Source organism: Typopeltis vanoorti, chromosome 10, assembly GCF_054136105.1.
Source record: "Typopeltis vanoorti isolate ZY-2024b chromosome 10, IOZ_Tvanoo_1.0, whole genome shotgun sequence".
Taxonomy (NCBI): domain Eukaryota; kingdom Metazoa; phylum Arthropoda; class Arachnida; order Uropygi; family Thelyphonidae; genus Typopeltis; species Typopeltis vanoorti.
Genome location: NC_143558.1, coordinates 73,207,365 through 73,219,708, shown reverse-complemented (window position 1 = coordinate 73,219,708; position 12,344 = coordinate 73,207,365). Strand labels below are relative to the sequence as shown.

General features: G+C 33.4%; 1 protein-coding gene across 1 annotated transcript in view; it reads right to left on the bottom strand.

The window, feature by feature from the left end:
- LOC150102508 (protein jagged-1-like) overlaps positions 1 to 12,344 on the bottom strand; it is a 186,703-nt gene that overhangs the window by 89,423 nt on the left and 84,936 nt on the right. Inside the window, exon 4 of the mRNA XM_090399608.1 lies at positions 2,843 to 2,894. Within this exon, the coding sequence (XP_090255734.1) occupies positions 2,843 to 2,894 (52 nt within the window). The remainder of the gene's footprint in view (positions 1 to 2,842; positions 2,895 to 12,344) is intronic.

Sequence of the window (12,344 nt, the reverse complement as noted above, 5' to 3'; positions counted from 1 at the left end):
ATACTTCTTTTATATTGTAATATAAAATAAAAGAGAGCAAAAAATGAACGAGCCAATTAATAAAATGTAAAATCAGTTAAGTTGAATAAATACATTACATTACTTTTATCTTCCTCCCTCTACCCACCCATGATAGATTTACACATGAATCAATCGCAAAAAAAAAAAAAAAAAAAAAAGGAAGGAAGATTCGATTCTTACACATCACAGCTGAGTGAACGAACAAATGCTGATGTCAACTTTTTTTGTCTTTCTCGGTAAACAGCCACAGAAATTGATTAACTTTTAACATACATGATTCTGCTCTACCAAGGTCAACAGTTTTTCAGAGTCATAAAAAAAGGTTTACGGACGGAAGAACTAGCAAAAAAGACGATCTCATACTGGAGTCCCTTCCACATCAATCATAGATGTCAGAATTACGACAGCTAATGCAATCCTTTTTTCAGGATAGACAAATAACTGTCAGAAAGCTTACTGAACATTGATACATAAGTCAAGTAACCTGGGGGGGGGGGGGGAATTAAAATCATCAGGATAGCTGTTGTACAAAGATGCTTGAGTGCACACAGTTTTGGTACCGAGAAATGAATACTGTAAAGACTTAAAAAAAAAAATCAAACGTTGCCAAATGTACATTATACTTCAACCACACTTCTTAACACTTTTACTTTATTTTATTTCTAGAATCGTAAATGAATCTGGATGTCATTTTCCACTTAAGAGAACTGATTAATGTCTGTTGGTGTAACTGCCTTACGGCATAATAATATCTAACCTGGGAAATAGAAAAAAAAAATAACATAAAACAAGTCCTTATTTTAACTATATCTGTGCATATAATTAAAATAAGATATACTTTATAATCATTTGTTGTTGTTGTTGTTTGTGGGGGCACATCATAGCGTTTGATAGAGAGTAATGACGACGAATGAGAGAATCCCAGTGCTAAAACTAAAGAAGAAATAGCTTATGAGAAGGGGTGAAAATAAATGTATCTTAGTTTTGATGCAGTAAGAAATAGATAGAGGAATTAAGAAGTAATATTTGTTTCGAGCGACAAGACTCTGCGGCTGCCCTGAAGAAAAAAAAAAAAAAAGCCATTTTGCTTTCCTTTGCATCTCTGTAAACCATTCTATTATCATCAATACTGCTGGACCGTCACAGAACTAGAATCACCGCAGGTCCACTCTAGATTTTAATAATACCACTCATAGTGAAATCTAGAGTAGAGCATTTCTTCTTTTCTTAAATTCCTTCAATTCCTTTTTACTAGTAATCCATTCCTCAGTGACTAACGGGGAAACAATTCATGGGCTCCTCACAACAAGCTTTCCACGGATTCCTTTTAGTTTTCTTTGTGTTTAATGAGTTCTTCGTTTTCTTTATCCACATTACATGGTTACGTGGTGAGAAAGCCGTACCACTGCATTCCACACATCAAGAAAGATGGATGATTTTTAAATTGTATTTTTCGGCACATCCACATTAATCTTCCAAGGATACCAGCCCCATAAATCTACAATCAAAACTGTTCTATATCTATCAATAAGATTCTGCCATTGCGTCTAGTCCGGATAAATGTTTAGTCGTTGGCAATCTTGGATGATAACCCTACTGAAAGAGCTCGGTAATCCTGCTAAATTTTAATAGAGGGCGTGCAGGCATACCTACAATTTCTTACTCCCCCCCCCCCCCCAGGGGAGAGGAAGAGAAGAGGATTAAAAGATGAATCCAGATATTGTTTCAGTCCCATTGATTAAAATCGATAACACGCATGTTTGTTACAGAGAAGGCAAAAGATATAATTAGTTATTATAAGAAAAAAAATCGTTTTATAAAAGTGAAGAAAGATTTATATAAACTGGTTTTGCATTTGTAGTACAATTAGTATTCCTTTCGAATTTGATGGCACGCCGGTATTCTACAATAAAGATGAGAAAGAATCAATCATTAATTTTCATTTAAAAGGTCAATTTAAGAAACGCTTTTTTGTTTAACTTCTAGTTTCTTGTTTCGATAGACAAATGAAGTGGTTCGAAATACACCGTTCTAGATATGCATGCTAAGCAAGGAAAAAATATTATTCAACTTATATAAAATATAAGTTATAGATATTAAAAAAAAAAAAATATATATATATATATATAGTACGCGTCCTAAGCAGTGACAATAAGTGGGCGAACCAAATTGTCTTTGTAATTATAAGTAATTATAACCATAATTTTGCGAGTTGATTGGGAAATAAAAAAATGGAGAAAGGGAAATAAGACTTAAAGATACAAATAGCACCGCATATAAAATGAAAATCATTATATGAACTTCGGTAAAGAGAATGAACTATTTATGATATGGAATCTTAAATGACACGCACACAGAAGAAATTCGAACCAATGTATTTGGATATGTGCATAAAATTCTTGTTATCTGTCCCGTCTCACATAACCTTTTTCATCAATATTTATATGAGAACTATTAATAATATCTCAAAATGTGAAGAGAAGTTTTGTAATTACAGTATTTATGGATAAAATAGTAAATCATTTGTTTTCACAATCGTATGATGTTATTAATATGAAAAGGATTAACAACAATAAAATGTAACTATCGGTTCACTCTACTCTCAACAGAACAAAATTCCCACGACGTTTCTTTTGAAGACTAGAGAACGACAGAACAAACAAGAATTTCAAGACAATTTAACTCTTTTTTTTTTCCCCTCTTGAACACGGATGATAGCAATGACTTCATCAACTCATTACAACTGATGAGCAGGTTTCTACTACTCCGAAAGATCATTAGTTCTAAAGAAGTAAGACAGATAATGAGGTGTGATACTCACATGGCCCGCTGTTGTTTCGGTTCATGGCATCCAAGATGAGCGTGAACGACCTCTGGTGAGAAAATAGAGAAGACATACGTTAAGTTACAAACAATGATTGGATAACGATTATCAATCTTACTTGCACAGTAAACACAGTTAAAAATATGCAAATATTTAGCACCATACATTAATTAATGTTACGTCATACAAAACGAATAGAATTCATAATTAAAACAAGTCAATTTTCTGAACAAGAAGTGTATTTAGTTCTATACAATTATATAGTAAGCTTAATTATTTATGGCTCAATCCTTAAACAATCTTCCTTAAGGCTTTCAAATAGACATGATTAAGACATAAGTTTAAATGAGAGCATTTGAGACTGCAGTGGTTGAATGACCGATATATATATATATATATCAAAGAGAAGAAAGGACCTGTCTTCAGAGATTGTTTAAGTGATTATGATCAATGGCTGTATTGTTTCTGTTTAGAGTTCAATAGTAATAGACCATTCCCATATAACTGTTCAGTTTACATAATTGCACGGTTCTCTATCGAACTTTAAAACAGAATAAGCAATAAGGTTAATGATCATACTCACTACTACAATCTCTGAATGCAGGTTCTTCCTTTTGTTATCCTTTGATATATATTCAATGATTCAAATCCAATTTCAAATGCTCATTAATACTCAGTTCTAACTTATACCTTAATCATGCCTATCTGGAAATAGACTGTAAAGAATGGACGTCAATTAAAAAAAAAAAATTGGTGTATATTCAAAAATTTATTTATAAAGTACTTTCATTTTTTCTTTTTTTTTCTCCACAAGTTCGATAACATTGCTTTATGAACGTAATGTAAAAGTTTGCACAATGACACAAAAATAATATTAAAATTAAATTTATGCAACACAAGTCCATAAAGATTCTCACAAAGAGCTAAACCATTTTAACTAGATGGAGATGGAAAAATCCAGTATCCAAAAATACAAAATAATAAATACGAACTTACTTAGCACTCTTCTACAATACTGAATATTGCAAATTATATTCATTTTATGTTAATTCTTATGTCGTTTTTGGAGAGACTTGAAGGAATAAATTAATAAAGAAAAAGCAAATAAATATCCGTGGATGGAGAATACTTTTCGGGATTCGGTATAAATATTTATATATCAAATAAATTAATTATAAATGTGCAATTAAAATATATGAAACTTCAAAAATATAAATAAAACTCAAAAATATACATAGTTTGTAGAAATTGTATCTGCTGATGGGAAAACAAAAGAAAGGCAAAGATTCATGCACGAACGGGTACTGATCGTTACATTCGTTCGATTATAAGAAAGCGTTTCCGAAAGACAGAGAAATAAAAAGATTTCACAATGGCTAAAAACTACCGACCAAATTCTTATTAATGTGGACATAAATGATTAATAGATCACTTAATAACAGTACCAAGAAATGAATAGTAACAGTAGCAGAAGGATATCAAGACTCAATATTAAAAATGGATTTGTATAGAGGCACAAATCATTTAGAACTGAATAAGGACGATATAAGTCGCTGTATGCAAGTGGTTGAAAATAAAGGAATTACTTTCCTCAATACAACGTCAATCAATCGATGGACTGAATGATTCTGTAAAACTTTTAATCTTGTTGCAGGTCTGCAAATTGCTGCTCGGTATCATTAATTTACACATGTTCATTGTCAGCTTTCTTCAACGAACTTTGACCTAGGTCTATTAGTAATATGGAAGGCTGTCCAGGTTGACGTTTAACTATGCATATACAGCAATCCCTCGATTAATGCGCATAATGCGTTCTTTAAAACAGGCGCATTAATTGAAAACGCACTAATCGAATATAATAACCAATGGGAAAAAGTATAATTCGTTCCTCAGATTTCTTTTTTGACCCTGAAGTTTTTTTTTTTTTATAAAAGAATTCGGGTATGTCTCAGGGCCTAGTTAAAGGAAAACCATGAAGCTGAAAGACAATAAAACAAATTCAGAATATAAATTGATTATTCTGCTTCTTAACAAAGAATTGAGCTAACGTAGTTTGGCGGGTTCTATTTCTTCTTTTTGTACAACAGACGGTATGGCCCTATTGTCTCTTCTGCAAATTTTACTGGTTCTCGCTTCATCAGGGCCAGCCTCTAAGCATTGCTGCTTAAAAACTTCGATTATACGAAAATTATTTTCAAATTGTTTCTGTGAAACCTCTTTGGGCTTGTCAGTGATTAAATTTTCTTCATATTCTTCAGGATCTTCCTGCTGTGCATCTAAATTTAGCAGGTCGGATTCACTCAACTTCTCAGAATGAGATTTAATTAACCTAGATTCATTTGAAAAGACTCTAAAATCATTTGCAGAATGTGGAAAGAATGAGCTTCCAAACGGCTCGCATATTTCTAGCAGTAATTTCATTCGACATTGCGACTTTATAACCAGGCTGAGATTTCTCTGATTTGGCTAGAAAAGTCTTGGAAGGCATTCACTTCCAAAAAAAGACCGGTTTCATCGACATTAAATATTTGTTGATCACAATAGTCCCCTTCTTACACAATTTTCTTCAAAATCTCTGGATATCTCCTTATCTGCACTTGCAGCTTTGCCTGTGCTTAGAACATTATGTAGGCTATTTCTCCTTTTGAAACTCTCAAATCACACTAACGTGGAATTCTTCTTTTTCATCACTGAGAGCCCTTTCTTTCCAGGTTATTACAAAAAGACAATGCTTTTGATTTAATAAGGCTGGTGTTTAGCGGGATCCGTTTTTAGTTACAATCTTCGATCCATGTAAAAAGAAGTCTCTCTAATTCAATCATTATAATACTTTGATTTTCAGTGCATGCATGATGAACTTCAAGCAGCCTTACCTTTTTCTTTGTATTCAGCAGTTGATGCACCCATTTTTGTGTTCTTGTCCTATCTTTGCTCTGGGCCGCCTTGTTCATTTTTCTTTCTTTATTATTTCAAGTTTTTCTTCCAATCAGATTACTTTTCGAATCATTTTCGCACTTCTGTTTTTTGCTCATGATTAAAGATTAGGAAAATAATTTAAAATAAAAAAGTAAGGAAAACAACTGCACGAGATATGATCAGCAAAATGCTATGTAAAGAAGACGACATAAATTTTGGCGGTAAATTTGGAACACAGCGTACATGGAAATAGTGTAGTATGCCATTAAAAAATAACTGTAAAATGTTTCAAATCGGTAACTAATTTATTTCATCCTGGTGAGTGATTTTTTAAAATAGTTAGCCATAAAAAATGTATAGATCGAAATTTTTTTAAGTCTGTAACATTTATTTTTAAGATGTATATAGGCGCACTAATCGAATTTGGGTATCGAAAACGCACTAATCGAAAACGCACTAATCGGAGGCGCATTAATCGAGGGATTACTGTACAACCTCTCAACGTAAATAACATACCTGAAATGCATACAAGTGTAAACAGTGGTTCCATATTAAATCCTCTTTGAAACCATCTCTGAATCGCAGATCTATATTCACGAAAACAACGTACTTCCTACGACTATTTATTATGTATTGATCATTACTACGTACACCTCAGCGGTGGCGAGAGTTGGAATTATGTCAACTCTTCAGTGATGCGTTAAAAAAGCTGAGAATTTTTCTTCTCATATCTGTAAGTGCAAGGCTCTTTTTTTTTTTTTTTGCAAAACGTTTCACACTCAGAATCATTTGCAATAACTAATAATCAGGTAGCATTAAATTATGATACATAAAGCTTCAAAATATCTTTTTTGCCAAATTCACATGCATTCCAAAATCGTTTTAGTTTCAAATAACCCACATAGTTTGGCATCATTACAAACGATGCATCTTCGAAACTTTGAAATACACTAAGTCTAGTCATTCAGGTATAAAGCAATCGAAGTAAAAAATGTTCTAAAAATGCATACTTTGACACTTTAAGCATCAATAAATTAATCGCTTTTAACTGGCTTCCATGCTTGGGTTTTCATAGCCTATAAAAACATTCCCATTTTAATAATTCAGAAATTTTAATGAAGACCGAAACTTTATGGATTTTAAAGAAGAAAATTTTAATTTATACTTTAATTATATTCAAGTAAGACCAGAGTATATGCTAACGGGCGATAGCAGAAATATCCGAAATTTCCTAGAAAAGTAAATTAATTTAGGTATTTTTTAGGATATTTGTTATTTATATTTATTTCGATATAAAATCACAAATATTTTTAGAAAAGGAAATGAACAGTAGATAAAACGCTCCACATTTCTTACGCAGATTCAAGTTAAAAAGCGTCTCTCTTTCGAATAGAAATTCCTTTGCGCTAAGCTTAAAATCTTTTGTTTCGAAGAAACCATTACATCACTTAATAACGGAGAGAACTCCAAAGCAGCATTTTCTTCCGTAAGAATTGCGATGGGGGGATGGGGGGTTAGTAGTTGGTTGTGGTGACAGGGATTTCCATCCCGCCCTCGGTCTATCTCCGGAAGAAACGGGCCACGTTCTGCAGTCCACAACATTTATGGCGAGACAAATATAGTAACGATCTGTACTCCGTCCCCCTTGTCAGGGTATGAGGTCCTAGTTCCCACAGGTATCAAATATCAGCATCCTGCCGCCCCCATTCCATCCCGCTCAGTCCGAGTTGACAACTGGCGGACTTCTGTCATGATACCAGGACAGATGGGTGGACAGATGCATCGAACTTAGGCAAATGACTCGAGCATTCCCTGCATTACTCCAAAATGCAGCATGCTGTGCATGCGACCATCCTTCATTCTGCGGCACCTCACTTAAGCGTAGATTACACAGAATTAGAATAAACGAATAAGAGTTAATTTTTGTTGCTATATTTCAAGTTGGTTTTAAAAAACGGTTTTGGTACCGTGCAATGGAAATAATCACTGCCAGTTTTGTTGCATTTCTTAAAATACATATTTCCCCATCGCATTCCGAAAATTTAATTTGTTGTTTGTTGAGTGTAATGTATTTCATATGTTCGGAGCAGAGAAAAAAAAGGGAAATTATCGAAATGAAGTCATACGAAAAGAATTTGTCCAGCATATTTGAAGCCAAGTATTTAACACAAAATCCTAGGCGATCGACTAGAGCAGTAGCATCCAACCCACAGTACGTGAACAGGATGCAACCTGCTGAATGCTGATAGTTTTAATACGGCCTAAGATGAGAGAAATTGATTTTAAAAACATCTATACAAAGTCACCATCAAAGATACGAGCACTCGCACTCGCATTCAAGCACCTATAAATGCGAATTATACATAACTGTTGGACACTCATAGACGGATGTTAAACATTCAAATCGCCCAGACGCTGAATTTTGTTTATGGCTTCTATTTTAGTTTTAATTTCTATCGCATCATTGATATTCGCTTGCGAGTAAATTTCTTTAAGAAAGTTAAGTAGAATAGAATAACAACAGACAACCATCTTCGCTGTTTAACGCAAAATGTGGAATCACACTTACAAAAATCGCAAATATACAACCTCAGATATCTCACTGATGTGTGTGTGTGTGTGTACATTTTAATACCAGTAGCAAACAAGCAGTTAAAAAGAAGCTGGATTTTTAAATTAATGAATTCCAAACTATGCTGTTACTTTTAAAATTTGTACGCATGAATTTTCTTGCGTTTTCTTTGGGTATGCCCTCCCCCCTCCATGATCACTTTTCACCGGGCGCCCCACATATCTAAATAGGCCAGAGAGCCTCTTGGGGGGGGGGGGGGGGGAATCCAGCCTACAAGTGCGATTTAGTTGTATACAATGAATGTGAGGCTTCAACATATATCATTAAAGACAAGTTCTTATGAGATAATGAACGAAATAATTTCAGTTGGTGGATATATTTATAACTATTTTATAATTTTTACAAAGTTAATTAAGTTTTATGTAAGAGAAGGAAAGACGTGTTGAACTGGTAATACGTTAAGTCTCGACATGAGAAAGCTGTATTCAATGACTATTAGTTCGAAGCGTCCGTGACTAATGGGTGTCGTCGCTTGTAATTTGATATTATTTGTGTCCGCTCATAATCATCACTGTCATTCTGAACCTGTGATTTTAGATTCCATCATATTTATATAAAAATAATATTATTACAGCATTATTACTGTATATTTAAATGAAAAAGTGCAGATCATCCCCCCCCCCCAAAAAAAAAAAGTTTGAATCAGTAGCGTTAACGTAACAGTACACGATATTTCCAAAGAATTAAGACGAGTGTCAAAAATATCTGAAGGTATATTTGAAAAGAATAATATCAGCAAAGAGTGTTCATACCAAAGAGCTTTTTGTGTTTGGAAGTTTAAGTATGCATGGGATTCTTAAAATTAAGAATCTGACAGCCTCTTTCTTTCTCGAGACACTTTAAAAGAAATTTTTAATCTACAGACCATTACAAAAAAAAAAAAAAAAAAAAAAAATGACGATGAAAGTAGGAATTAGATGAATGAAGAGCCCAAATCTATATTTAATTATAGATTTTGACTTATCGGTTAGTGAGTTTTCTATTGTATGTAGTATAGAAAACGCTATAATCAACCTCTACAACAACGCTGACTGTTGTTTTTGTAGTAACCCCCCGCCTCCCAGAGTTCGATAGATCTTTACGGTCAGTTGCAAGAGTATGAAAAAATAAAATAAAATAAAATAAATAATAAAATAAAAACAGGATTATAGTTCTGCATCAAGGAAAGAAAGAAAAAAAAACGGAAGAAAAATGAAGGTACAATTCACTGTGTAAGAAAATATTCGCCAAGTCTACAGAAAGTATTCACCAAGTGGTAATAGTGGAGAGCAGTAATAGGATTTCTGTTCTGTGTACATACTCATATTATGTGACAGGTAAATGAGGTACATAATGGTATATCAAACCAAAAGACTCCAGTTCATCATACATAATACTTTTTGCTGGAGCGGTAAGGAGGACGAGAGGCTTCGTCACCAATATAACACATAAAACCTTCAAAGTGGCATCATCGGCGTGTATGTAATTCTGAAGTGACGAATAACGTAACACAATATAAGAGGTACGCTGGGTAGAAAGCTCGTTTTAACTATTTGCTACGGTTAACTGAATTTTGAACTCTTTCTTGAAACTGTCGAAAATATCTTGTTCAACATATTGTTCGACGCCTTCGTTATCTTGGAATTAAATTCTGAGAACTGCTAAACCTTTACGATAACTATTTGAAAATATAGAAAAATAAATGTTGTATTTCTCTATAAGACAAAGCGCAAAACTTTTTCGTTGAAGAAGTTAAATTAATCTTGTATAGAATTTACAAACTTTAATTCACAGGAAATAAACACTGGATATATTACAGCGACCTAATTTTTTCAATAACAGCCCTATCAACACCGATTTTTGACAGTAAATGAACATTATACATGACAACAGACGATAGCAATGATTAATGACACCTATATTGCACGCTACTACCATAACATTTCACATTACCGACACAGTAATAATCTGTCCCGCCGTGTTACACGACAGCCATAACAGCTCAATCACCCTAATTAATTTTACTTTTATTATGTGATCGTACGCTAAGTTAGCCGTAGAATGTGTGGCTTCGAAGTCTTTTCATCATATGTAGTTTATGGTTATAAATATGGTTTGTTATATAAGATCTTAGAGAAACAAACCACACACATTAAAATGCTACTGCACAAATAGTCCTGATTTTTTTTTTTTCTATTTAAGGTGGGGGAGACAATAATAAACAGTATTATTAAAACTAAGATGCTACTAATGCAAAAATGACGATCTTCAAAACATACTTCAAGTAAAAAGTTCAAACAAAAAAAAATACTGATAATGAATTTAAGTGTTAATTTAAAAATCCCCATCAGTGTGCACAATTTCGAATTATATAACTTGAAAATAATAACTTTTCGATGACTGAATCGGAACTTCGAAAAACAGTCATTGTTGCCAAGGGGCGAACTGCATTAACACAGTTAGATATAATGCAGAATAGAATAACGTTCAAGATAAAAATGTAAATGCAAAATACAAAATTCTAAGGATTAAACTACAGATTTCGATTCTTTTTACAAATCTTTACATGTGGATATAAATAAGAATATGATGGAATGGTATTTGCAAATTGTTATTATTGCTAGAAGAACACATACAGCATTCCGAATTAAATTGCAAACATTCAGGAAGTTTTGCGTTGAAAGAATTCAAGAACTTAACGAAGAAAAAAAACCCTGAAAGAGTATTGAATTCCCAGAGAAATAGAATGTAAATCGTCAAGAATTAGACTGGTTCTATTGGGTATGTTACGTTATAAATGTTAAAGGTGGTTATTTTTGAGGATGCTGACCTCAAATTAAGCAATTATACTGGCAGTATCAATAGAATGGACAATGAACTGGCTAATTACATGAAATATTGACTGGAATTAAAGAATTTCAAAAGGGAAACGATGCTTCTCCTAATGTCCAGAGGATCATTTAACAGTTCCTGAAAAAGTATAATAACCCAAAATGTTGGGGGAAAAAAAAAAAAGAGGAAAGATGGAATGAGGGATTACATTTGCATGATTAATTTGTTGTGAGAGTTAAAACAACTTTTTAAACGTGATTTCCACCTACGAACGGTGGTAAATCTATAGTACATTAGCACTGTGGATGGACTAAGAATTTTTTTATTACTTCTTAATTTTCTTTATGTTTTATCTAAATCCACTCTAGAGACCAAACATAGAACATTTTCAAGACACTTCACGCCTCCAATTAATGGGGAAGCGGTTCTTCTCATAAGTGAGAATTCCGATTCGCACCACACACACACACAAATTTCTTTCTTTCTTTTTTTTTTTTTCACTTAAACAACGGCGTGTTGTAATTTCAGAGAAATGTCAATAAAGAAAGTTCCCTCCCTTCCCTCCCCCCCAAGAATAGGGAATGAAAATTTATTTCGGTAATTTTAAAGTAGAAAATACGAATTGATTATGGCAAATTATTTATGCTAATTCAGAAGCACGTGCTTCAGTGAGAGAGTGGGGGTAATTGCGTAAGTGCTAACGGGAGTAAACTGAAATGATACCGTTAACATTTTAAGTGGTTGTTTCATTCGTTTTTCCTCTTTCTGAAGAGCGCATAAATTCTTGAACCTTTCTAGTGACAGGTAAGCCAAGACACTTGAAGGATCTCAAATTCTATTTCGAGAGATTATATCTTTCCATTTTAACCCTTGCCTTTCCACTTAACCATATCAATAATAGTCAGACTCATATTTCTTTAAAGTGGAAGCCAATCCGATTGTAAATCTTTCCCTTTCGTGTAATACGATGTTAGTGAATACCATCATTAAGGTCCAGTTATCTCTCAATCAAGTCCCATCAACAGGTTGCCTTTGTAACAAAATCAGAAGGGCTATTCAGTGTACAACTTGAACTCTGTTCAACGTTACTAATTTCTGCGTGGAAATATCAAGTTTCCCGGAAGTTCGGAACCGTGTGAT